Raw genomic sequence first — 26,549 nt, forward strand, 5'->3', positions numbered from 1 at the left:
CCATCTCTCCCGCGGTCGCCTCGCTGCCCGGCGCTCTCGGGGGCGGCTCTGACAGTCACACCCGCACTGGGCCGCGGGGGCGACAGGGTGGTTTGGGGCCCCACACGCCGAGGCCTGGCGGGGCAGATGGTGGCCAGCAGAGGGCGCAGCGCGCTGGGTTAGGACTCCGGAGGAAGCTGCAGCCGGACTAGAGGGCGGGGAGGCGGCGGCTGTGGCCTGGTGGTGGCGGGGGGTCCCCGGCCACTGTGAGGCGCCGCCATGGACCGGTTCGCGTGGGCCAGCGGCCTGCTGGAGATGAACGAGACCCTGGTGATCCAGCAGCGCGGGGTGCGGCTCTACGACGGGGAGGAGAAGGTAAAGGGAGCGCCCGGCTCGGGCCTAACGGCGGCGGCGAGATCCTGACCTCCTCCCCCCGGCCCAGCGATCACCACCGGTACCCCGGGGAGGGGCAGCCGGGGCACCCCGCCCAGGAGCCCCCGCCGCTCAGCTGGGCGCCGCTCTGGCGCTGGCTGCGCAGGGCCTCTGGGATGGGCCGAGTCCCCCAGCTGAGTGCCCCGGAGCCAGCCCTGGACACCCCGGTGCTTCTCTCTGCCGGTCGGGCTGTCAGCGCCTGCCCCCTTTCCAGCCCCAGCGGCTCAGTGGATGAAGCTGGCGGTACCTGCCCCGCTTTTACGGGCAGGAAGCTAGGTCCTGCCGGGTGTTTTTGATGCGAGGGTTGCTTTGTGGTAGACCAGGAACAAAACCCCTCTTCCTTTAGCCTGTAAAGTGCCTAGACGAAATGGAACCACCTGGTGGGTCAGGGAGGGGTTCGGACTGGACACACAACGTGCTGCTTTAGTTTTTAACTCCTTTCCCTAATCACAGAAATGTAGGGCAGGAAGGGACCCCACGTTAGTCCTCTGTCGCATGCTGCATGTCTGCACTCCCAGCGGGGCAAAAAACCCTGAAACTCCAATAACCTTGTTAGAAACGTAATGATATTCTAGGGCGTTGGTACCATAGGGAAGGGAGGATCCTGCCGGGTTTCCTGGGGGAGAGTTTATACAGCTGAAAAGGAAGTTTGTCCATATCTGTGTTATCCTTTTGTAATAATTCTTTTTGTTGCTTCATCAACTTGGCTCGCTGTGCTACCAGCAAAAACAGGGTAATAAAATATCAAAAAAATATTTGATTAATCAGGGTGATATATTATGACAATGTGTAATGCTTCAAACATCAATGTTTACCCAGCTTGTTTGTTAAATTTGTTGTTAATTTAGTATCTGTTTTTTCTGGTCTAGGTAAAGTTTGATACTGGGGTATTGCTACTTAGCACACACCGACTGATCTGGAGAGATCTGAAAAATCATGTAAGTACCCAATCCGTTCTTGTACATGGGTTGGCTATAAATTCCATAATAAACCATAGGTAACTTTTAGTGATGCGACTGTGCAAGAAAGAACTAATTTTTCCGAGACTAAACTTTTTTCCTCCCTGTGTAAGCGCCTTATGCTCACAACATGGAGAGGCAATATAATACAGGGGAGTCGCATCTTACGCGGGGGTTAGGTTCTAAAGTCAGCGCATAAGCCGAAAATCATGTATAGTCAAAATTACCCTTGAAAATCCCTTAAATTGCCCATAAAGTACAGTATACTGTACATGGTTTTGTGTATACAACTCTGTACAGTAATATGTATAAATGTATACAGTAATGTACAGCATATAATAAAGAGTACATATGCAAAATATAATTTTACAGTATTTTTAATTACATAAAAGAGAGAGAAACGGAAAAAATGAAAGAATAAAAAAGAAAAACAGTAAACCTAACCATTCATCCTGGATATTCTTGCTAGTCTACGACGACAATGATCATGGTGATATGACGACTATGACAATGGTGATGCGATGACGATGAATGATAACGATGATGATTAGTACAGCGCCTGTATAATGAACGATGAGACGATGAAGATGGGCACTGTACACACTCCAATGACTAGTCTTCCTTTTCCCCTGACAACACTATTGGGGGGGGTCGTCAGGGCTTGATGTTGATCCAGGAGATGGAGGTGATGGAGAGCTTGGATGACGGAGAGTGAGTCGTAGACGAAGTGGTTGGCTCTGGTTCAGCTCGAGAAGTTGATTGTGTAGGCTCATCTGCTGTTGGTTGTTTTTTCTTGAAAAACATAGTGATCGGCAACTGTCGCTGTTGTCTCTTGACCTGCTCAAACATTTCTTGTTATGGTCTCAAATTGTTCATAATACTGTGTGTGATTTTGAGGCTTCGTTCCATAGAGGAATCGTATTCAGAAATTAAATCATTCAAGAGTTTCGCTGCTTGGAACACTTCAGCAAATTTATGAAGCTTTCAACTTGCTGGCTCTTCCTGTTCGTCGTCATCATCTTTGTCTTCTGTAGACAATTTTATCAGTTCCTCTAACTCTTCGTTAGTCAATGTTTCTCTATGGCCCTCAATTAATTCTTCAATTTCTTCCTCAAGGATGTCGACGAAGCCATCACCGCCCACTTGCCTAGCCACCAGAACAACGCGTGTCACTTCTTTGTCAATGGTCAGGAAACCCTTAAAATCATTCACACATTCTTTCCATAGGTTTTGCCAACATGCATTGTCTGTTTCAGGCTTGATTGCATCCATTGCCTGTTTAATATAAGTGATGCAATCGGCAATGTTAAAGGACTTCCAACACTCCATCACATTAAGATTGGGATCAGCATCCATAGTGCTACGTATCCATGAGAATGTAAGCCTCGTGTATGTGGCCTTGAAACAGCGAATCACGCCTTGGTTGAGAGGTTGGAGGATGGAGGTAGTATTGCGAGGGAGAAAGACGACTTCAACATTGTTATGCACAAACCAGAGTGCCTCAGGGTGGCAAGGAGCATTGTTTACGATCAGCAACGCTTTAAAGTCAATTCCTTTCTCTTCTAGGTACCGCTTGACCTTCGGAATGAAACACTTGTGGAACCAATCCAGAAATAAGGCTGTCGTCACTCAAGCCTTTTTATTTGATTGGTGGAACACAGGCAGGAGATTTTTGTTCTTGCCTTTTAGGGCACGGGGATTTGCAGCCCTGTAGAGCAAGCCTGGCTTTATAAATGCCCATACGCATTGCCACAAAACAACACAATCACATGGTCTTTAGCTGCTTTGAAGCCAGGGGCTTGTCTTTCTGGTTTCGAAGTGTAAGTGCGGTTGGGCATTTTTTTCCAGAAGAGCCCAGTCTCGTCAGCATTAAAAACTTGTTCCGGAAGATAGCCCTTTTCTTCTGTGATTTTCTTTAATTGTTCAGGGTAGGCTTTTGCTGCCTCTTCATTGGCAGATGCAGCTTCACCAGTAGTCTGCGTGTTTTTGAGGTTGAAGCGGTTCCTAAAACCGTTAAGCCAACCTTGGCTGGCTTTGAATTCCTTCTCATCATCAGGCTGTCCCTCTTCAACAGGAGGTTTGAACAGCGCGTAGGCTAAGAGCCTTTTCTCGCAACGTGTTGCCATTGTCTTCTAGCCATAAGTTTAATGCCTTTTCAGTCTTCACTAAAGTCTTATCACGCACCTGGCTCGTCACCTTAGCAGTTATTGGAGCAATTGATGCCATGGCTTGACGAATTTCTCTCTCTCGAATCTTGATGGCACGGATGCTAGATTCATTGCGGCCATATTTACGCGCCACGTTGGAGACCGATATACCGTCTCTCAATAAATCCAACATAGCCAATTTTTTCTCCAGCACTGGAACAGATCGCTGTTTCTTCAGTTGAGCACCAGATGAAGTAGTTGGCTTGCGTATAGGGGCCATGTTGTACGAAAAATACCTATCTTTAAACACTAGAATCACACTCAGCGCGGCGAGATGCTCACACTATGAGAGGCATGCAGGAACTGAGAGTGACTGAGGGAACAGCAGATTCACGTCTCCCATCTCATGCTCATTCCGGGGCATACGCTCATTGAGTGGAATGGTGGGTGGAATCGCCTGCACTACTGTATTTAAGTTGTTATTTTTCTTTTCTTTTTTTGCCGAGTGCGTATAGTTGAATTCGTGTAAGTTAAATGCGCGTATGATGCGACTCCACTGTATGATTAACTGGGGTTGGAAATTTTAAGATAATTTACCAACATGTTCATAGCCCACTTAGTAACTTAGCTATCTGCTCTTCAAATTCTTTCTTGGCCTGTTTTATTATACTTTTATACTTGAGTTACCATAGTTTATGCTCCTTTCTATTTTCCTCATTAGGATTTGACTTCCAGTTGTTAAAGGACTCCTTTTTGCCTCTAACCACCTTTTTTTACTCTGATGTTTAGCCATGGTGGCATTTTTTGGTCTCTCTATTTTATTGATTTGCTGTGTACATTTAGTTTGAGCCTCTATTATGGTGTTTTAATAGTCTCCATGCTGGTTGCAGGCATTTCCCTCTTGTGACTGTTCCTTTTCATTTCTGTTTGACTAGATTCCTCATTTTTGTGTAGTTCCCCTTTTAGAAGTTGGGTTTCTTTGGCATTTTCCCCCCTACAAAAATGTTAAATTCAATTACGTTTTGGTCGCTATTACTGAGCGGTTCAGCTGTCTTCACCTCTTAGACCAAATCCTGCATTCCAACTTAGGACTAAATCAAGAATTTCCTCTTCCCTTGTGGGTTTCAGGACAAGCTACTCCAAGATGCAGTCATTTAATGTTTCTAGCAATTTTATATCTGTATCATTTTCTGAGGTGCCATATACCCACCCAGTCAGTATGGGGATAGTTGAAATCTCTCATTATTATTGTGTTTTCTCCCTGAGCATTTCACAATCACCATCCTGGTCGGTGGTATATACCAACTGCTTTACTCTTATTGTTCAAGCACATTCTGCTTTTCTACTATCAACACTCACGGCTGAAAAGGGCAAGGATGGGTAGTAAGATTTATTCTCTTCCCCAGCATACAAAGCAAGAGAGAATCTGAGGCTGTGTACTAGAAACTGTTATCCTTGAGACTGATCCCCAATTGTTCAAGTTAGTAGAAATCCACAACTCCTGAAGATCAAAATCAAACAGAAACATCATGATGGAAATCCCTGTCCCAAAAGCCCATTGTCACTGCAAGCATCTTCTTTAACAAAGCCCTAAAAGACAGGATAACAAGAAGTTTTGAGGCCACCAAAAAAAAAAATCCTTATTTTGGAGTTGTGACTAGAATTCTGTTGTAAACCATACAAGTTTGCAAGGCTTTGGGTCACAGCCTTGAAATGTCCCTGAGAACAGGGTATTACCAAGGAAGGGGATCTTATGCCATAAATTCCTTTCCCATTTCCTTTTTCTCACCTTAAAAAGCATGAGAACAATGGGGGATGGAGCAACAAAACTCCCTAAAACTAGTCAAAATGCTGACAGAAATGAAAGTTAAACAGAGCTGATGAAGTCCTGAGTTCTGTTCATGCCCTATCTCTGTTGGTTCTTTTTCACATGGTATCAAAGTAATGTTACTTGTAAAATTTATACAAGTATTACCCACAAAAATAACTGTCAAAAGAACATTATTAAGGTTACAAAGTCAAGCACTCAGTTAGGAAAGCCAGAATTAAGGTTGTCTGTGCAATCTTAATTTGACCCCCTTGTGGGTATGCATTATGATAGTCTTTAAATACATGATGACATACTATTTTTTCCACAGTCTCTACTAAGCATCTGCAAACTGCGATTCTTCAAAAGCTTGTAACTTAACTAAGTATGGGTGGATTTTCACAAGGATGGCAAACGGCATATCTCCGACCCAAATTTCAAGTCCCTGTTCCAAAAGATAGGGGTCCTAGAGCTGTTTAAAGGAAAGGTTCCAGAATTTTTTAACATGGGCAAAACAATATATTTTTTCCATAACCTTGTTTTAAGAAACAGCTAAACTGTTTTGGCTGAAATTTTCCAAAGTAATTCAACCTGAGTGAGACAGCACAGAACATTTCAGCCCAAATGGTTAAAGTTTGGCAAAGTTATAAGCAGAAAACAGGGTCTCATAATGGGAAATGTCAGGCTACTTTAGTAATATCCCCACTGATCATTATTTTTAGATACTGCATCTTCTGTGAAAACAAAACTGTGACAAACAGCAGCAGCATTTTATAGCTGCTATATGGTCACGTACCATATGTATTTGGTCAGTACAGGAAAACGCTGTGATTTCCAAAATACTAAATACTGAATTCTTCCTAGTTTGGTGCATAGCTGTGTTGTTCTAAGCTGGTGTTAATGAGAATGTTGGGCATTAGAAAATAAGTACAAATAAATTCTGTGATCTCAGACTCCCACTGCATGCTTAACCCAGCTGTCTGTCTGTATCGCCTCCTTTTGCTTCTTTATCAGAATATCTTATCAGTGGGGTGTAACCTGCAAGGAGACCTTTACACTTCTAGTCAGTTCAACTGTTTTTGGATTTAGGAAGTTAAAAAATGGGTTATCTACAAGAAGCAATTGTTACCTTTTGTCATTGTCTTTGTCTGCATGATGCCAGTGTGTAAGATCTTTGTAGTTGGGTCCTTGACTTACCTGTATGTGAAGCATCTAATTCTTTCTGACCACTCTACAAATAATAATCAATTTGTATACTACCTAAAATGCCTAGAAACCCAGTGGCTAAGATAAGGACATTGTGTCAGTCCTAAGTCCCTTTCTTGTCTGATTATTTAACAATTATAACTTCATGTTCACTTTTTAGTTTTCAGTTTAAATTCCTTTTTAAATAGTAGTGTAAGGATAATTTTCTATTGCAACCAGCATCATCTTCTATATGAAATGGCTTTTGGGAGAACCTCCTACAAAAATTAGCACTGTTGACTTTTGTTATTTATTAAGAGGACAAAAATGTGTTTTTGGTTTGTTTTTTAACAAACCATTCAAGAAAATAGCTTTTAATTTCCAGTTATTTTGTGTTGCTTATTCTAGGAATGCTGCATTGCTATCCCTCTTTCGCAGATTGTCTTCATTGAAGAGCAAGCAGCTGGGATAGGAAAAAGGTAAGGTGTGTGTCTCTATCACTTTGGAAGCTTAGGCACATAGGTTATGTGCCGTTCTCAAGATCACACAAGAAGTCTGTGGTAGAGCCCAGGAATGTAACATAGATGTCCTGATTCACAATCCATGAGACCATTCTTCCTCTCTTACAATAAGATACAAGGATCAAATAGGGCAGTGTTTCCCACACTTGGGACGCCGCTTGTGTAGGGAAAGCCCCTGACAGGCTGGGCCGGTTTCTTTACCTGCCGCGTCCACAGGTCTGGCCGATCGCGGCTCCCACTGGCCGCGGTTCGCTGCTCCAGGCCAATGGGAGCTGCTGGAAGCGGCATGGGACGAGGGACGTACTGACTGCTGCTTTTAGCAGCTCCCATTGGCCTGGAGCAGCGAACCACGGCCAGTGGGAGCCGCGATCGGCTGGACCTGCGGACGCGGCAGGTAAACAAACTGGCCTGGCCCGCCAGGGGCTTTCCTACACAAGTGGCATCCCAAGTTTGGGAAACACTGAAATAGGGGAGAGGGTCATTATGAAAAATTGTATATGTGTTACTTGATTTGCTAAATAATTACCCTGTGATTAAGTTTGTGATTCAGTCTTCTGCTTCGTAGCAATGAATAATTGGTTTTATCTCACTTAATCAGCAGTGCCGTGGTGATAGGCTAATGTTCAAATTTAGGTCTCAGACCAGGTCTCGTGCTCTGCAAGGCTGGTTGGGGATAGGAACCCAGCAGAGGACCATACTGCTCAGTTCTCAGCAGATGTAACTTACACCACCATCTAATTGATACTGAAGGAGAGACCAATAACTGGGGCCCTCTCACTTGACAGATAATTAGAGCTGTATGATACGTATGCAATAAGAGAGAAGTTAACACGGAAGGAAAAATAAAGCTTTTATGAAGAAGTTTGTCTGGTCTATATCTGCTTATGTCTGTGTCCTGGATGTTATAAGCAGATCAAATTGCTGCAGCCTGCGGGGAGACATTATCCCAGTAGAACCATACACTGGGGCTTGCGAGATCTCGTGCTAGAGGATGTGACTAAATAAGAGTATTGACAAAATAGATATATTATTAAAGCTGGACAAGAATAATAGCATTATTGTGATGAAGTGAGATGGGCTATTATATTTGCTGAAACTGTGCTCGTTCATGAGTTGTTTTGCTGTTGGGCTTCATTTTAGACCATGTTGCTTTCATGCATATGTTAGCCTAGGATGTTGGTTTTGGATGAATTCATATGCAAATTCTTCTGCTGGCACACATGGTGAGATAGCAACAGAGGGTCCTGTGCCACGGGACCCTCTGTTGCTTTTTACAGATTCAGACTAATACGGCTACCCCTCTGATGGTGAGATAGGTTAAACATAATATCGAGACCTTTTTATTTCCATGAGAAAGGTAGTGTGTTTGGGCAGCAGCTATGAATCACTGTAAAGCCTTTGGGGGTTATGTTGCAGGTTGGAAGCCTTAATCAAAGGTACCACCTGACAGTTTGTAGTTCAATTTATTTTTCAGAAATCTTTGTTTGAACTTCTAATATTTATGCTAGATCACCTTTCTGAGAGTTGATTGTACCTGTGTTTTATTATTAGTGCGGTTTTACATTTTTTATGGGTTACAGTATTTTTAATATGAAAATTCTAGTATAGAGATAAAATATTCTCTTTTATATTATATTATTCTATCATTAACATTATTTAACGTACTTGACTTTTATGAAAATCCTGAAGGATTATCTGAAATGTTCTGAATGTAAAATAACCATTAGTTTTCTGGGGGCTTAGGTAATATAGAACTAGGTTAAGCTTTTAAACCTGACTTGCTCAATTAAGAAATATTATTTTATAAATAAGGGATATATCTTTTTTTCTCCTCCTTGCTCTCTCCCTACACCTTTCCTTAGTGCCAAAATAGTGGTTCATCTTCATCCAGCTCCTTCAAACAAAGAGCCTGGCCCGTTCCAGAGCAGCAAATATTCCTACATCAAACTTTCTTTCAAAGAACATGGTCAGATTGAGGTATGTGTACATACAGTGCAACCATATAGGTGTGATGTTTTGTCACAAATATTTCTGCTCTCCCTGTATTAGTGATACTATTAAACTTGCAGTATTTGCTGTGGAACTGTGTGTGTAGGAGGCCCTGTTGTCAATTAATAAACCAGGAGTCGGCAACCTTTCAGAAGCGGTGTGCTGAGTCTTCATTTATTCATTCTAATTTAAGGTTTCGCGTGCCAATAATACATTTTAATGTTTTTAGAAGGTCTCTTTCTATAAGTCTATAATATATAACTAAACTATTGTTGTATGTAAAGTAAATAAGGTTTTTAAAATGTTTAAGAAGCTTCATTTAAAATTAAATTAAAATGCAGAGCCCCCCGGACTGGTGGCCAGGACCCGGGCAGTGTGAGTGCCACTGAAAATCAGCTCGCGTGTTGCCTTCGGCACCCGTGCCATAGGTTGCCTACCCGTGTAATAAACCATCACAACCAGCTAGCATTAACCCAAACTAAATTAATGGAATTACTCCATTGCAATTCCAACCACCTGGCTGGATTAACAAAATCTCATGATAACAGTAAATAACTGTTATCATGAGATTATCTATAATAACTGGATTGCTCAAATTTATTTTTAAAAAATCACCTTTGGACAGATACTGAGCCTGGAAATTTCAGCCTCATTAAGTGAAAGTTTTGGAACGTTATGACTGTCTGGAAATGTGTTTAGAATGGAAATAAGTAATCATGCACGTTTAACTAACAATTGTTACAGCTACCATTGAAATGTATATGATTGCATGGTCTGTAACATTTTTTATCCTAAAAAATGAAAAGTCCAGCATAAATGTGACGTTATGGCATTTGATATTCAGTGGAATTTGTTTTGTTGATCACTGATATTAAAAATACTCAAAAATATTCTACAAAACTTAGATTGACTTTTTTTAAAACATATGCAGTTCTATAGACGGTTGTCGGAAGAAATGACACAGAGGAGATGGGAGAACATGCCTGTGTCTCAGACCATTCAAATTAACAGAGGTCCACAGGTACTTATTAAATCCTTGATACTCTTTTCTGTATGTTAGACTTAGGCTCAGATCTCCAGTCTATTGTGTCCATTTTGTGCTGTCAACATAGCCATCGCCTACATCAGCTCCCCCCCACCTCTGGCATTCTGAGGTCAGAAAGGGGGCATGGCAGAGTGGAACTCCACCATGGCTGCTTTTCCACTGGCATAAGCTGGAGCTGTTCTCCTGCAGTTCTCCCTTGTGCTGGGGCTGAGTAGCTGGGTGTCCTCACTGCATCTGAGAAGAGCTCCAACACAATTGGGAACCTGCCCCTTAGATTATGTAGTTAAATGCATTCAAAATAGAGTTAATGGTATTCTTGGAATGGCACAGAAGCGAGGAAATTCTAATTTATGAGTGAGTATGATGTTTGGTTTGATGTGCCATTTGTAGTCTTTTAATTATGCCTATGTATTGAAACTCATGATGTAAAATAATCACATTTTGTGTAGAAACTTCTACAATATGAGACACACAAGGAAGATGAAGGATGGAGTTTCAGCCTTAATTTTACCCTTTCTTGGTTTGGTGGGTTCTAGACTCTTGACATTGCTTTAATATAGTTGTTTGGAGCCTGTGTGCGTCATATGTGTGAGTAGCTATGATTTAAATGGACAGTTTTGATTATTGGGAATATCTTCAAGATGTGTGCCTATTAATTGCTTTCCTTCATCTGTTTCTGTATTTTGAAATTATAAACTCTTTGGGAATATCTGTATTTGGAAACTGCTGGTGACATTTTGGGTACAGCCATCATATAAATGAGTTACAGCAGGGAGGATGATGCTGTTTTCAAAGGTGACAGAGAATAGGAGGGGACAGAGAGAGTTGAATTTGACAATGTTAAGTTTAAGTTGCCCATGAGACATCTATGAGAAGATGTTGAGACTGGCTGAAATACAGATTGGATGGAAATAGGTCAGGAATGGAATGGTAGATTTGCACATATCTATGTAAAGGTGGTAGTTGAAGCCACGTGTGCGGCTGAGATTGCCCAAAGAAAAGATGTAGACCAAGAAAAGGAGGGGATCAAGGACTGAGACTTCTGGGACACAGAGAGTTGGAGAATCTAAAAGAATGAGCAGAGAGATGGTGAGAGAACCAGGAGAGGATGGAAACTCAAGGGTTTGCAAGGTTTTAAGGAAAGTACTATTGAGTGTCAAAATCAATGGGGAGGACAAGAAGAATGAGGGTGGAGTTAGAGACCTGGAGGCTAGGCCAGGAAGAGGCTGATAAATTTCATATGACTCTCCAATTTAGTAAAAGGATATCACCCCATATGTTGCATGTATGTGTCACATACTATTTGTATGACGCACTGTCAATAAATGCGGTGAATGTCCAACCTCGTACCCTTCTAAATCTCCCCTCAGGGAAACCTATTCAGACTGTGATGGAGCAATGGGGAGAACAACTTCCTAAGTCCAGGATCCTCACTGAAAATGCTCTACCTCTAGGCTTGCTCCAGTTAGACTAGGAAAGCGTCAGTGTGAGCATCCCAGCTTATCTCTACTGTCTGTCTATCATACAAGAGATGCTATGTTCTATATCATTATACTAACAGTTTAAATAGCGTGTTTGTCATGTAGTATTCTGTAGCAAATCTATATTCAGTGTATTTTTATTATTTGTAAAAAGTTGTTATAGATAAACTATGACCTTGATTTAAGGAATGTTATTCAGGAAATTAGATGTATTGTAGATCATTAACAATCATTACATTTTACTTAGTTCTTTGTGGGACATTTTCCTCTGTTGTAAATATAAACTCTTTCACAGGGAGGTGAGAGCACTCTTAACATTTCCTTCCTTTTCTTTTCTTTAAACTATTTTCTTTTGCAGGCAGGAAGAATAAGGGCTGTAGGAATTGTAGGTATTGAGAGGAAATTAGAAGAGAAGAGAAAAGAGACTGACAAAAACATTTCTGAGGTAAATACTGCTCAAGTTTCAAGGTCAGCCACCTGCATTCTCTCAGATTTTTTCTTCTAGATGCAGCAGGGTACTGTTTCATTGTAGAGAGTTTTAAAACTCTGAACCAATTACACGTGTGTAACTTACAGTTATGTCTGTTTAACTGGCTTATCCCAGGTGTTTAAGAATATTTTATTTAAATGCTCCCTTTCAAGAAGGCCATTCATTGGCACCAAATGCTTTCTGGGTTTATGGATTTCAATACAGTTGAAAGGCAAAGTTCAATGGCCTTTCATCGGGGGAAGCAGAACAAAGAGCCTTCTACAGAAAGGGACCAGTCCAATAAGACTATTCTCTTAGCAGGTCTAATTATGGATCAGTTGAAGATTAGATATTCATTTACCAGGTGTATTGTTCAAAGGGGTTTTATATGTAAATAATTATTACACAGTAAATGTATCTAACAGAAATTCATATTTTTAAATTTTAATTTGAGTTTATAATTATGCATGGCAAAGTGTTCAATAATCAGATGTCACAGTAATTTCTGCAAAAATATTGGCCAAAGAGAAAACAACCGCTTCTCCCAAAAACAGTTCCATAGTTGAATTTGAGATATTACATGTACAACAGGAGCTTATTCCTCCCCTCCCCACCTCATTCTCTTCCTCTTCTTAAAATCCTTTCAACCAGTGTTTCTCAACCTTTTTGATACAGGGACTGGCTTGCTGCCTTCCTCAACTGTGTCAGGGAGATCTCAGGGACTGGCACTGGTCCACAGACCAGTAGCTGAGAAACACTGCTTTTGACACTATATCTAATGGAGCAATCCCGAGATTGCAAATAAAGAGAAGATTATACTGGTTTTGTCACAGTAATAGAGATGGATTTGAAATATCAAGAAGTCCTCATAAATTAACTATAACAGATTCATTCAGATGGCAACTGTTTGTATCACAACATTGCAAAATAAAAAAAAGACCTCACAGATCCAGTTTACAGGAAATTTGTACCTGCTTTGTGAACACTTTTACTGTGATCTTTCAATTATTACTAGCATTAAAGGTTTTATTGTTTGCTCTGTTTTTCCGCCTATTTATGAAGCAGGTAATGAATGAAGTTACTTGTGTATATAATTCAAAAGGTATTGTCTGGTTATTTTTTCCTCACTGACTTTGTCAGAGAGTAAAAGAAATCCATTTGTGTGAGTTGTATGAGCAAAGGAAAAACGTGATTTGTGAAATCCTGCCTTCCCCCAGCTTTAAATGTTATAAATGACTTAATTTCAAAAGTGGTGCCCTGGGTTCCACGAAAAGGTTTCCTGCATCTGCTGTTCGCTGCTGATAAGAATCCAGTTCTTTAGCCTTTTGTTTATCTGAGGAAGTTCCTGTTAGGTGTGTGCACATTCCCCTTTGTTTCCAGGCCTGCCCTGAGTGAATTGGTCAGAGGAGGAACTATACACAACATGCTATTTATTTAACTAAGTCAAGGATTTTTTTTTAATGGGTGATATTTTCATGCATGTTGTTGAGATTGGAGTTAAACCAGTAAAAGCCTGGATAAAAGCTTTTTGTTTGTTGATATTAAAATTCAATATGGTAGAAGCTCCTTAATTCATGCTAGTGCCTGAGAGACACATTACGAATTTACTGAATTTGGCAAATTATCAAGTATGTCAACAAATACCTTTAAAAGAAAAGACACTGTATCACAAATATCTGTGTTCTGACAATGGTAATTCATTATTCTATGGGAATATATTATAATTGCTTTAACACTCCATATTAAATTTTTGCCAAGATGTATGGGGAGTGATTGTCATTTGACTACAGTAACTCCCCACTTAACGTCCTCTCGCTTAACATTGTTTCGATCTTATGTCCCTGCTCAATTACAGAACATGCTCCATTTAAAGTTGTGCAATGCTTCGCTATAACGTTGTTTGGCTGCCTGCTTTATCCACAGCTGGCAGCCCCCCATCAGCTCCTCTACGCCCCCCGCACAGCGTCTCCCGCCAGACCCCGCAGATCAGCATCTTCCCCCGCCTCCTGCCCGCGGCAATCAGCTGGCTTGCAGCGTTCAGGAGGGAGAGGGGAGGAGCGAGGACTCGGCATGCAGGCTCCCCCTCCCTCGCCTGCCCCCTGAATGTCACAAGCCAGCTGATTGCCGCGGGCAGGAGGGAGGGGGGAGGAGCGAGGATGCGGCGCACATCCCCCCCTCCCTCCTCTGCCTCCTGCCCGTGGCAATCAGCTGGCTTGCAGTGTTCAGGAGGTAGGGGAAGGAGGGGAACCTGCGCGCCGTGATTGCCGCGGGCAGGAGGCAGGGGAGGGGGAGGGGTAGGAGCGAGGACGCGGCATGCGGAGTAAAGGGGGGAGGTTTGGGGGAAGGGGTGGCATGGGCGGGCCGAGGATTGAGCCCGCCGCCCCTGGTGCTTGCAGAGTAGGAGAAGCTGCCACTGCTGCTGCGCAATGTGCTTCTCCTAGCCTACAGCACCTTCAGCCTCCTTGCCTGCCTCATTGTCTCCAGTGCCAGTGGGCTGTGCCTGTGTGGGGTAAGGCAGGGGCACCTCCCAACTATAGTACTGTACTGTATGGCAAAAAAAAATGTCCCTGGAACCTAACCCCCCCATTTACAGTCATTCTGATGGGGAAACTGGTTTCACCGAAAGTCGCATTTTTCAGGAACATAACTACAACGTTAAGTGAGGAATTATTGTATGGGGACTAGCAAGAGACAAGCTGGGTGAGGTAATAACTTTTATTGGACCAACTTCTGTTGGTGAAAAAGACAAGCTTTTGAGTTACACACAGAACTCTTCTTCAGGATTATCAAGAGTCTACTGCGTAGATCTTTAAATTAAATAGAAGCCATGCTTTTGTTACCTTCAGATTAGACTATTAAATCGTTGATAGCTTGGGACCATAGGCTGGCTACATTTGCGGTCTGTAGAGGTGTTCTAGCTGAGTTGCCCTCTTTATAAAAGGGAGGTGCTGCCCTCACGGATCTAGCTGTGATGGTTCTAGGGTTCTGGGACTCCCCACATGCATTCACACACACACTTGGTCCAAAATAATCTAAATTAGTGACCACCTGGACACATTGCAAAAGCCATTTATTAGAGAGATTTTGAAAGAGGGTTGAGGGTGTGTCCCTGAGAAGGTAAAAGTGCCTTTCTGTGGCACTGATATATTGACAGGCTAAATTCACTTTTTCATGTGTATGTTATGCTGCTGGATGGTCATTGTTATGTAATTGTAAGTCTGCTTACTTGTTAACACACTGAGAGCATTTGTTTGTTTTTTATTGTTGAAATAAAATATGAAAAAAGTGAAAGGCTTATCTGGTGTTATGTGCTCCATATAGCAATTTTTATATTTGAGAATGTCACAGCTTTATTAAAGTAACTTGTATTTTAAAAATCCTGAAATAAATCATTGTCCTGTGATGGAAATCCAAAATTTTACATGGTTTTTGTGGAAAAGTTCCATAAAAGTTCATTGTAGTAAAAATCTGATACTTTATAGAAATATTTTAATTTCTCCTTGCTTTTATCAGATCTAGCAAGTACAGCTTATATCACAGGTACCTTTTATCTAATAATCCATCTCATAAGCCTGATTTCAAACAAGCCTTAATTGGGATCTTGTTTTGTGTCAGCATAATTTAGCTCAGTTAGACATCTATGTACCTAATTGCTTTTGAGAATCAAGTATTTAGATGCATAAATTTTCCCCACAAATAATTTTCAAAGCTTTATGTCTCGTCAATTCAGAGTGGTGTGAAACGAACCCAGCAATCCATCTCCCTTGTTATTTCCAAATAAACTGTGATCTTGCCTGCTATCTTAGCAACGCCTACTGATAAAGGCAGAATTGTAATGTCACTATGAGCATTTCCACAGTTGTACTGTGGGCTCTCCACTGGCCAAAATTAGATTATTGGTGTGTGTGTGTGTGTGTGTATGTATATAGGATGAATAAAAAAATACACCTCACGTTTTTAGGAAGAAGGGGCAAACTTGATTAATTTAATTTATTTCAACTCTCAGTACTTTATCTCCCAGCTCTGTTATTTACATTTTGTAAATCAGTATTAAGTAGAAATTAGTATGTGTGTTCCATGCAGGAAACCATAGAATTGTTTTACTTTCCTGTATACTTTCTGTTGTCCTTGTCTTGTCTGATTTTCATTATAAGCTCTCTGGGAAGGAAAAGTGCCTGTTTGTAAATCAGAGCATGAATTTCAAACTCTAAACAGTTTGAAATGAAAACGTGCTGGTCTAAAGCATTAGGTGCCCTAATATTGTTCAGAATTCTTGGAGTTTGGGAAGATCATTGGAAAAATTACTTCATTAAATCATTTAATTTCTTTAGGCAGACTATATTATAATGTCAATTTTTCATTTTAGGCTTTTGAAGATCTCAGCAAGTTAATGGATAAGGTATGGGATGTGACATTTACCAGCACATCTATCTACATTTATACTAGTTATCTAACTTTTAACCAACATGTCTGAATACACTGCTGAAATCTGACATATTTGTGTGTGTTTTGGTAGGCTAAGGAAATGGTGGAGTTATCCAAATCAATAGCTAACAAAATTAAAGAAAAACAAGGTGACATCACGGAAGATGAGGTAAATATGCCTTCTTTCTAGATTTGGCAAAAAGGTATTTTGTGAAATATCACTGTGTAAACTAAACAGCTATTGTGGTGATATTCATAATGTAAGTAAATAATATTTTACTAATGTCCTGTTGTTTCTTAACTTTTATTTAATGAAAAGATTTCTTTATACAATATATCCGAGCAGTGGGGAGAGAAGACAGTCCGTCCGTCTGAGACCTTGTTTCAAAAATAACTACTATGAAGTGATTACAGGATGTGCATGTCTCTTCCCCACTTAGTTTACTTTAAAAGGGGTCAGAAATGCTGGCTCTGTTAACTAGAAGACGACAATTTTCTCGTTTTCTTTTGGAGATTTCAGTGTCCCTTATACATTTCTGAAGACTTGTGTTCAGCTTGCCACCATTTTGATAAATGTATATTCTGCCCAATAGTTGGCATTGTGTTTTTTCAAATCTCCCAAAAGGCATTGAAGTCTACTATAAAAATAAAAGTGTAAAAGTTTTTTTAAAAATAGAACTGTGAAATGACTGATGCAACTTACTTTTCTTTTTATGTAGACTATCAGGTTTAAGTCTTATCTGTTGAGCATGGGTATAGCTAACCCAGTTACCAGGGAAACGCATGGATCTGGCACACATTACCATATGCAACTGGCAAAACAACTAGCTGGAATACTACAGGCACCATTAGAGGTAAAACACCTGAGATGCTCTTTTTGTGCATGTACATGAGTTTTTAATGCAATGCATTTCAGCATCATGGACCTTGACAATGTCTCTTTTCAAGATCTAAGACTTCAGTAATGCAACCTCCAATTCAGCTTTTAGAGGAGTCATCATTTTGCCTTTTAAGAACATTTATTCTCTTTCTCAGCAGAAATATCTAAAAGGAATTATGGGAATTTATATTTGCCGTAATGATTTCTCATCTTCCACATAACAGAGTTTGTGTGATAGTTCTTCATAGGTCTGAATTAGCAGTCTCTTTTCCTAGCGACTGTGGCTACAGAATTTACCCCTTGCCACAGAATTGTGCTTCTGAATCTAAGCTATTATTTTAAAAAATATGTTTCTGATCTATATGGTTGCAATGCTAACTTTGAATAAATGAATAATCCATAAACCAATAAAAGTTGTCTTCCTTGACTCAAAAGTATGAGCAGCCCCATTAAGCACAATGGATTGCTAACTCTGAAACCTACAAATAACAGTTTCAATGTAAACTTCATATATATCACTGCTATAATGCTGGCTACTATACAGATTTTATTATCAAATTTTCTATTTAATTCAATAAAATTTCATTTTTTAATGTATGTGAAGCTTGCCTCTTTGAAAAAGAATGTGCACATTCAATATGTATGTGAAACTCACATACTATCTCTTTAGATTTTTTTACCTTACATTATGACCCTGTAAGTTCAAAAAACAGAAGCTTGATAAATTGGTTAATAGATTTAATATAATGAAGTTCCATGTACTTTTACTCTAACGTGTATTTTAACCTTGAAATAATTCACAATTCTTTAATTTTAGAATTAGTATTCTGCTATTTGAAATTATTAAAGAAAATTACAGTTTGAACACTGACCTATATTTTAGATAGCATTGGTCTTGTCTGTGTAGGTTTTTAAATCAAGCTCATAGTTTATCTTCTCTGCTTTAATATGTCACGTGTTGCTTAAAACTTTCATCCATCCAAATGTTTTATTATATGCAAAATAGTGTGCTCTGTGTTCTAGGTTAAATACTATTTCACTTATTGGCCTCATGTTTCCACAGGAACGAGGGGGAATAATGTCACTTACAGAGGTGTATTGTCTAGTAAACCGGGCTCGGGGATTGGAGGTAAGGGACTGATTTTGTGGTATTCTTTGACAAAATCTGCTTGAGAAGGTACTTTAAAGAAAGAAGTGTCAAACAAATCTTTAACTGTCCACTACATGCAGTCCAACTCCTTAAAATGATGGATGAATTGCTGTTCTTGTAATGGAAAATGGAGCTTTGGGGGGGGGGGGGGGGGGGGGGGGGGAGGTTCTCCCTTCCCTTCTCCCTCCCCCCGCTAATATTTAATCTTTGGCCATCTTCCATAGTATGTCATTCTGATGTGCCACTCCTGTAGTACCAATAAAGGAGGATGAGAGCTAGCATAAGAAAATGAAACATACAAAAACAGGCAAAATAACAGGAGGGACAGACACAGAAATAATAAAAGGGGGTGGGGGGACCAGTAATCAAATAAATTATCTGAAGAGAGAAGTCATAAACAGAGTAATGTAGAGAAGAATAAGAAGAGAACAGAAAATGGAGTGTAAGGGTGAGAGAAGGCTGCAGGACGTGGGGTGGGGGAGAGGGAAAGATGAAAGGCGAAAATGCAATCGTGCACTACATCGTTGCTTGTTCTGTTATTTTTTTCATCTGTAGTTGTCTGTTTTGCTTCTGTGTGTGATACTGTGTATTTAACATGTAAAATGTGAGTAAATATGTTCTTGTTTTTAAATAGTTGCTCTCTCCAGAAGATTTAGTAAATGCTTGTAAGATGCTAGTGGCACTGAAATTACCCCTAAGGTAAGAGTCCTTCATGTGCATTTCTAAATAAATTGTCAACTGTGGACCCTTGAGTCCCTTGCACAGACACAGTCTTGTGAAATGCCTTACCTTCCAAAATCCATTTTAATGTAAAATGTGAACCTATTTCTGTGTGTTACTTAATCTTCTAAGAGGTCAGTCAGTATTCATTCAATTTCCTATGTAATTTCCTTTAAGTTCATAAATATCACTTGTCTGTTGATCCAACTTACAAGGACCCTCTTGCTGTACTTTCTGAGCACCTTGTACTCTTTAATATATGTTTATCCTCATAACACCCCTGTGAGATAGGTAAGGATTGCCTCCATTTTAGGAATGAGGAACTGAGGCACTGAGAAACTAAGTTATTTGCCCAAGGTCACACAGATAATGAGGAGGGAATTGAACCCAGATTTCTAATGTCCCAGGGTTGCACCCTACCTATTGGACCATCCTTCCTTTCCACAGATGTGACCTTCAGAAATAGTTTCACAGGGTCTTTCTTCAGGTGCAGTTAATAACACTAACACATACATATGTCCACCATTGTTTTACAGCATGAACAGAACTTATGTTTCATGCAAAACTAAATTATGTGATCCCTAAAAAATACAATTTAAGTTCCTGGGGTTTTATCTGCCAAACGTATATTTTCAGGATGTGAAAATAAAACCACTGTGGTGCATCGCTAATATCTTTGTTCACTTTGTTCAGTTAATTATTCTTCTGTTTTCATTTGTGAAGATTCAGCAGTTGATTTTTATGTTGTTCAGTTTCGTTTTTTCAATTTTTTTCTTTTAGTTATTACAATAGATTGGTTGACATGTTATCATGTTAGATGTATGAAACTCAGAGACTGCTAAAATACACACGTTTTTCCGTTGTTGATTTGCAGATTTGGGTTTTTTTGGTCTTTTCCCTTTGATTTTTAGGCTTCGTCTATTTGACAGCGGTGTAATGGTGATTGAGCTCCAGTCCCACAATGAAGAGGAAATGGTGGCTTCTGCTTTAGAGACAGTATGTGAACTTCATTTCCTCTAGTAATCTGTCTGTAGGGAAACTTAAACACATTAGGTGTAAAACTTGAGGTACAGGATTTCCCTTTGAGCTTTTGAAATACAAAATTTTCCACTTCCAAAATCCTAAAACAATATTTTGTACTTAGCATTTTTCATCTTCAGAGAGCTGTACACACATTCATCTTAGGGCAGGTCTACACTACCACTTAAGTCACTCTAACTTACATCGCTTAGGGATGTGAAAAACCCCGCATGTCCGTCCCGTCGTGTCCTCTCTCTCTCTCTCTCACACACTCACACACACACACACTCTCTCTCTCTCTTTCTCTTCCCCTCTCCTCTCCCCGGCCAGGCAGAGAAGTCTTGTGCTGTCCACACCAGCGCTAGCAGGAGGTGCTCTACCACTAATATAGCTTCCGCTTCTCGCCAAGGTGGAGTAATTATGTCGACAGAAGAGTGCTCTCCCGTCGGCAGAGCATGTCTACACCAGACATGCTGCGCTGATGTAGTGCTGTAGTATAGACCTGCTCTAGATCACTGTTCACTCCTCAAGGAATAAATCTCTCTTAGAGCTCTTGTCAGACTTCATTACCTTAAAGTCCTTCCCCAATTCTTTTGCATAGTAGGAAGAGTTTATTTGATGACATGGTATTTGGCCCATACATTAACTAACTAAATTGGGCTTCTGACTGTGTTTGGTTTGATTGAAAGCAGATATTAAATGTAGGTATGGAATGTGTGCTTGTTTTTGCTTTTATACGGTAACAGAACATAGTAGGTGCAATATATATTTTACATTGAGTTTGTTACTTTGAGGAGACTGCCTGTGTTAGAGGGTACTGCATAGAGGTAGCTTTGATTCATTAAAAAGGGGTAGTAGAGCACAATATAGTTAGCCGATACTGGTTCTGATCCATTTTGATACCTGAAATGCTGTTACTGCCACATCATCTTCTGTGTTTCCCTTGCATGTTATAGAACATAGCACACACTCTTAATTTTCACAAGCTCAGAAGGCTACATGTCGGTGTTTCCAAAAGAAAATAGTCCTGTCAAATTAGAAAATTTAGTACTACCAGATGCACCTTTGCTCTTGAGACTTGACATGGACTCCTCAGAAAATGTATATAAAACCAAATGTGCAGAACTATGTTCCTTCATTAAAAGGGACACTTTTAAACATCAAATACTTTCTCAAAACAAATGCCATACCTATAATGCAAATAACACCTTTGATTATTAAGACTGAAATATTTAAATTCTGATTTCTTTTAGGACATTTCATGCATTTTTGTTAATTTTCTGCATTTCTTTCAAGAAAATAGACTCATTGGTTCTCCTTTTGTTTTTAGTCAATTTTATGGTGATGATGTATTAATTTGTTGTCTTCAGCAAGTGTGCTCAGCATTGTAAAAAAAACACAGTCCCTTCTTCAGGCAGCTTTAAGCAGACACATGGACATTATAAATACGGTCAGACACACAGTGGAGAAGGTGGATTTATCACAAAGTGGTGTCGTTTTTTGACATAACACTAGGCTTCATAGACAAATGTGCTGTGAGGAACGGACTTGAATTAAGAAAGATGGATGTCTTCCAAGAAAAGGAATCCTCAGGGATATAGGCGTTGAAGAAGAGACAAGTGGGATAAGGTTGCAAAAGGAACAAGAGTGAGGTGTGAGTGGGGCGGGGGGAAGGTGATAAGGGGGAAAGGAGATAGAAACAATATTGGAAATTAGTTAGGAGCACACTTGTGTATAGCTTTCCAAGTGCAGTAAGATTGGTTTTTGAGGGAAGATGAGAGGAAGCCAGTGTGGGGTTTGAAATGGGCATGGAATGGTTTGAGTGGCAGGTGAGGTAGGAGAACCAAAGGGATCAACAACATAGAAGCTGAAGTCATTTGGGATAGGTGGTTGGGAAGGAAAATTATAATGATCCAGGGGTCATAGTAAGTTGTGCAATCTACTCAGTATGCTCTGTGTTTCACCCCTAGGTTTCAATGGTTTAGCTTTACCACATCTAAATATAGGGCCTACTTTGATATGAGAGTTTGTAAAGGATAACCAACATAATTAGAAATTGCAATGGATAATGCAGAATAAATCCCTCAAATTATGAGGGTCGCAGGAGAAGGCATGTATGTGTGGGTGTGGAAGGCTGCTTGAACCTACAATAATGGAGAAATATAAGGACAATTCATTTGCATGAAAACCTGGCTTCTCTTGGGCCTGCCAAAGTCCTGAGACCTAATGGAATGCTGGTTTTCACAAGTTAGTACCAGCAGTGGGCTTTTTGAATTAATTAATCCCAATTCCCCACCTCCTTCTGGGTGACTTCAGCTTCTAAACTGAAGACCCTCCAACTTTGATGCCTTTCATTTCCTTTTCCAAACTTCATTGTTTACAAAATCACTTAAGGAAGACTTAGTGTGACTGTGCTTTATAACTATTGATTGCACAAGTATATTGCTATTTATGGGCTATTTTTTCCCTACCCACTTCTCCCATGTTATCTTTACACGTACATGTACACGTACACACACACACACACACAAGAGACACACGGTTTCATTTGTTTGACTAGTTCCTATCCTTTTCTGCGTTCTTCCTTTTTCATACTTAGCACACTTCCGGAACGCTAGATAGTGTATTGGACGAAAATTGCTTATTTTTTGTTTTTTAAACAAAAATGCAGACAAAGCAGTAGTCTTCACTAGGTATTTGTTACCAATTTGTAATAGTTAACCCTCTGAACTGAGACTGAACTAAAATAATGGAGAAAATTCTTTCATTCTGTAGTAGAAAGGAAAAGATCAACACTATTTTAATTATCAGAGGGGTAGCCGTGTTAGTCTGAATCTGTAAAAAGCAACAGAGGGTCCTGTGGCACCTTTGAGACTAACAGAAGTACTGGGAGCATAAGCTTTCGTGGGTAAGAACCTCACTTCTTCAGATGCAAGTAATGGAAATCTCCAGAGGCAGGTATATATCAGTGTGGAGATAATGAGGTTAGTTCAATCAGGGAGGGTGAGGTGCTCTGCTAGCAGTTGAGGTGTGAACACCAAGGGAGGAGAAACTGTTTCTGTAGTTGGATAGCCATTCACAGTTTTTGTTTAATCCTAATCTGATGGTGTCAAATTTGCAAATTTATATATACCTGCCTCTGGAGATTTCCATTACTTGCATCTGAAGAAGTGAGGTTCTTACCCACGAAAGCTTATGCTCCCAGTACTTCTGTTAGTCTCAAAGGTGGCACAGGACCCTCTGTTGCTTTTTACACTATTTTAATGCCATGCTTTTCTCTCTGATAGGTATCTGAAAAGGGTTCTCTTACAGCCGAAGAGTTTGCCAAGCTTGTGGGGATGTCTGTTCTTTTAGCCAAAGAGAGGTAACTATGATAATTTTTAATAACTCCTTGATTATCATTTTGCCCTTACCAAATATTACAAATGTTCTTTCTCTTTCTTCAGGCTGCTTCTAGCTGAAAAGATGGGCCATCTTTGCAGAGATGATTCAGTGGAAGGCTTGAGATTCTATCCAAACTTATTTATGACACAAAGTTAACGATATTGTAGTTCATGCATGTTTATCATGTAATGGTTGAACACAAGAGAGCAGAAGGGGGAGCCCTTCAAATGACAGATTTTAAGATTTTGCTTTGTTAATCAAGACAGTGGTGAATATTGTGATGAAAAAGCTTTTTTCAGCTATTTCAAATGCTGAGTGGTCCTATTTGGAATGGAGAGGAATGTTACAGAAAGTAACAGGAATCATGGAGTCAAAATCATCTGATCTCAAATTGGCAAGCTAACATACACGTACTCAGCGTAAGTTTTACGCTATAGTCCATTTATCTTTTTACTTCAGGAGAAGTGAGATGATTTCACAAGAGTTAAAGTGGAGGAAATATCCTTTGTGGTCTGTTTGCAAAGGCAGACAGAACATAGAACACTGTCATTTACTGCATACAGATGATAGCAAGGAAATAGAAGTGTGTACATGCCAAAGCAAGCTTCCTCTCCGTACTCTCCAACTTCAGTATATTTTGTGTGTCTGTGAGTTCAGATCAGAGACATATATCCATAGGGATGAGAAATGTGACATGGTTTATGAATGTTGAGGTCTGAGGAACAAATCAATATTGAATACTCCCTTTTCCCAGGAACTATAAAAAATTTTCCTAGCAAGGATCCCAAATTTTGGAAGTCGAAGCCCAGGGAATTCTTTATAGATATAAATGACCTGCCTTAATAGAGACTAACCTACGTTATGAAAATTTGGAAAACATAGTGTTTAATGTGTCATGTCTAATGCTAAATAGACAAGAAGTATTGTGAGTGCAGAGTTCCTCCTTTCTTTGCTCTCCCTCCCCAAAAAAGCTTCATTATGTTGCTGTTTGTGTGTGCTTTTGCCAGCTCCTTTAGATAGTGTTGAGGGAAATCAATTATTCTGTCACTGCATCCTGTCCAGCAGCATAATGACCTGTTTTTCCTTTTGCACTTCTAAAGAAAAGTCATTGATCAAAGCTGCCTACCGTGTGTCTGTCTTGGAGAGATGGTTTGTTAACTTGCATATCCTTAGTCTGCAGAAACCAGTTTTTAATATTAAAAGGAGGAACAGAAAAACCCTCATGTTTAACAGTCAAGAGGTATAAATCCTTTGGTTTTACCTATGCTGTGGATTTACAGAATTCAGTTACACAGCCCTAACTTTCTGTAACCCCTGTGGATTTGTATATTAGTTATATGTTTTAGAAGAGCTAAAGTTACATAGACGATGGTAAGTGGTGTCAGAGGCCCACATGACTTAAGCTTCCCACATAACGAGTTATGATATATTATTGCAGAATTCAGTTCAAAGTTTGGATGAAGATCACATTGATGTAGCTTTGAATTAAAGATATGGCAGTAATAATCAGATGGAAGTTAAAAGAAAGGAAAGAGAGAGGTTCTTTTAATTGTCTGAAAATATTTCTAGAAATCTTACAATATCACCACAGCTTGGTCAAGGTTGAAGGGCTGCTCAGGCTCATGTTTTTGATAGAGGTATGAAAAGTTACTGTTTACCTGTTTGTTTTCCTATGTACCTCTGCTGTAAATTTGCCTTGGTTCCTCTCCCACACCTTCATTGCAGGCTCTTGTAGGATGCTCGTTTGGAGCGAAGACATGCTGTCCCCTAGTACATTTCCCTAGTTAGCTGTCATGCCGTGCTCTCTTAGGGCACTGTTCTCCTTGCATTTCCTCAAGTGGAGGGGAGCCAAAACTCATTGATCAGGCAGGGAAAGGAATTACACGGGGAAGAACTGGTATCAGGGCATTCTCAATGCTCTGTACTCTCTCTGCAGCAGCTTTGTAGAGATCCAGATTTATGGGTGGGGAAGAAGGGACCAGTTGAACTCCACGACATTCTCTTTTTTCAGTTCCCCCCAGTAAACAGGACAGATCAGTACAAGTTACTCCGGACAATGTACTCTCAAAGAGTTGAAGAACTGAGAGGCAGAGAGGACACCTAAAGTGGATGTTCTTGCTGTCAGTGTTTCGCTGGAGAGCCATGAATGTTAGGAAAAGATCCACTGGTTTAGGTGGCTGAAACCTTCTTCATAAGGGGGCAGCTTTTCTTCTCCACAGCCATGATGAAAGTACCAAATTTACACTCCTAGCGTCCATTCCCCTACTCAGGAATAACCCATATAGAGCCCTTAGTTTGTCTCAGTTGAGCAATAATGGTACAACATACATCTTAGCTTTAGCCTTATGGTACTTCCTTGGCCTTTTTTCAAGATAGGTCCTTTTTCTTTGTATAGGGAGAGAAAACTCCATGGGTTAAATTATGTTGCTTATTTAGAATTTAATTGTATATATTAGAAAATTGTTGCCACAAAGTGATAAAAATAAAATGATTTTCTTAATTTGTCTATTTCTGTTTTCTAAATGCTTTGGGGGAACTTTGAAGCCACAAGTCAGAGGCCTGGCAGTTTGGTAGGATAAGTTTTTAAATGTTCACTGTCTCAGATTGTATCCTTAAGGATAAGATACTATGTATCTTTTGCTGGAATGTAGTGGTTAGACACATCTCAGCAGAAGTGCCTTATCACACTTCCATCAGGAAGTGTATACTTCCGCAGAGCTCTAAACATTTATTTTTTAGTCCCTGAGTAGCCACTCTTCCCACTAGTACATAGTTTAGGGTTCAGAACATGGAACCTCGGGTCTGATTTTGGCCATAATTGTTATTACAAATAAAGGATTCTTTCTAAAAAAAAAAAAAAAAAAAAAAGGGGGGGGGGGTTGGAAATATTTCTTGAGTGACAACAGCAGGATACAAATGATCATCTGCAAATTCCCCAACAGTTAGCTCTTCTAAT

The 26,549-nt window shown here is 40.1% G+C and overlaps 1 protein-coding gene across 1 annotated transcript; it reads left to right on the forward strand.

Moving 5' to 3' along the window:
• VPS36 (vacuolar protein sorting 36 homolog) lies at positions 1-26,093 on the forward strand. Its single transcript, XM_034758552.1, has 14 exons — positions 1-354; positions 1,281-1,349; positions 6,918-6,988; positions 8,893-9,007; positions 9,951-10,040; positions 11,904-11,990; positions 16,381-16,413; positions 16,531-16,608; positions 17,159-17,293; positions 18,383-18,448; positions 19,104-19,168; positions 20,101-20,185; positions 23,497-23,573; positions 23,656-26,093. The coding sequence occupies exons 1-14, from the start codon at positions 259-261 to the stop codon at positions 23,747-23,749; spliced, it is 1,161 nt and encodes a 386-aa protein (XP_034614443.1). The 5' UTR covers positions 1-258; the 3' UTR covers positions 23,750-26,093.
• The last annotated feature ends 456 nt before the right edge of the window (positions 26,094-26,549 follow it).

The sequence above is a fragment of the Trachemys scripta genome, chromosome 1 (assembly GCF_013100865.1).
Source record: "Trachemys scripta elegans isolate TJP31775 chromosome 1, CAS_Tse_1.0, whole genome shotgun sequence".
In the NCBI taxonomy this organism is placed as follows: Eukaryota; Metazoa; Chordata; order Testudines; family Emydidae; genus Trachemys; species Trachemys scripta.